At 45.4% G+C, this 1,695-nt stretch overlaps 1 protein-coding gene across 1 annotated transcript in view; it reads right to left on the reverse strand.

Moving 5' to 3' along the window:
• Positions 1-973: 973 nt before the first annotated feature.
• LOC103252930 (butyrophilin-like protein 2) overlaps positions 974-1,695 on the reverse strand; it is a 25,921-nt gene continuing 25,199 nt past the window's right edge. Inside the window, 1 exon segment of the mRNA XM_021709353.1 lies at positions 974-1,215. Within this exon segment, the coding sequence (XP_021565028.1) occupies positions 974-1,215 (242 nt within the window).

The following is a 1,695-nucleotide window of genomic DNA, read 5'->3' on the forward strand; positions in this document are numbered from 1 at the left end:
TTTTCCTTTCCATACACATCACCGTATTCTTTAATTCTGTTATTCAGGGGTAAAGGGATTGGTTTTACTTCTGTTTGTTCAATCTCCTATTCTTTATGTATGCCCTCTTACTTTGTTCAATTCTGGAGTTGCACTGTAAGTTGGGGTGGTCCTTTTTGCAGTTTTGAGATTTACTTAAGGGGGAGCTGTGATTCAAAATCTATCTGCAGGTCCTGGTATTCACTGACAGGTGTGTGGATAATCTGGAACCCACTTCCCACTGCCTTAGAATCTGTTCATGCAGTGGGGCTGTAGGTTTACTCCCTGAAATAAAATGTGGTTAGCAGAGGGGAGAGAATGGAGCAGATAGTGGGTTGAAGAGGGGGGTGGAGAGATAGAGGAGTAAGGGGGGAAACAAACGAGTGTGCCAACAAATGGAGAGAGAGACCTATACTGAAACAGATAAAAACAATAGACCACAGCTACAGATGAACCAACTTCCATACAAAAAATAAATAAAACATATAGTGATGCTGGCATACAAGCTAACCAACCACCTTATTGGTGTGCTGTTCCTCTATACAAAGATACGGTTTACAGAGAGAAGAAAAGGAAGAGGGAAAAAAAGGAACAATACAGTAGGAATAGAATTAAGTCATTAAACTAACAGAATCAATGAAGTACACTCTGAGACTTGTCATTTAAGTTCAATGTCCTTTCAGTTCTGATTTCTAGCTTTCTTTTCAAGCTGGTAAATTAGTTTGCAGTTAGGGTCAGTTGCCCCTGGTCTGCTGTGAAGGACAGTTCAGATCACCCTCCGTTCACCACTCTGGCCTATGCCTTTTTCAAGCTTGTTTCTCCCATTTCGGTGTTGTTACCTTGCATCACCAGCAGGTGGTGCTATCTCAGCTACTCGTCCCAGAGGGGGTGGGCCTGGACAGGAGCTGGCAGAGACTGAAGATGGATGCCTGCCTCAGGGCACATGGCAGGAGACTCATGGAGGGCAGGACGTCTCAGTCGCAGGATAGGTGGCAGCAATCCCTGCAGATCTTCCCTGAAGGGGCTTCAAGGACTGAAGTCGTGGATTGCCCCCTGCCCGGGTGGTACTACTGGCAGCAGCCACAGTGACAGCGGCATCTGTGCTGCAGTGGCTGTCCAGTCTCCTGCGATGCCCCAGCGGTGGCAACGTCCGAGCTCCGTATGAAGAGCAGGCTGCGATGTTGGGATCTGCAGCCCCTGGGGCAAGAGCCAGAGACCCACTGCAGTTCTCCTTTGCAGAGGGTTTCACAGACCAGGTTGCCCCATTGCCATCTTGCCAGAAGTCCTCAGTGTGGTTTTAATTTACATTTCTTTGATGACTAGTGAAGCTGAGCATTTTTTCATTTTTCTATTGGCTGCTTGTGTGTCTTCTTTTGAGAAGTGTCTATTCATATCTTTTGCCCACTTTGTAATGGGATTGTTTGTTTTTTTTCTTTTTGGCACATTTGAGTTCCTTGTAGATCCTAGATATCAGGCCTTTGTCAGATATACAATTGGCAAACATTTTTTTTCCAGTCCATGGGGTGTCTTCCTGTTCTCTTGATGGCTTCTTAGACTTTGCAGAAGCTTGTTGGTTTAATGAGGTCACACTTGTCTATCTTATCTCTTATGGCATGGGCATTTGGGGTTTTGATCAGGAATTGGTTGCCAGTTCCAATTTCCATAAAGGTGTCTCCT

Source organism: Carlito syrichta, unplaced genomic scaffold (assembly GCF_000164805.1).
Source record: "Carlito syrichta isolate Samal-C Ts95f unplaced genomic scaffold, Tarsius_syrichta-2.0.1 Scaffold182366, whole genome shotgun sequence".
NCBI lineage: Eukaryota > Metazoa > Chordata > Mammalia > Primates > Tarsiidae > Carlito > Carlito syrichta.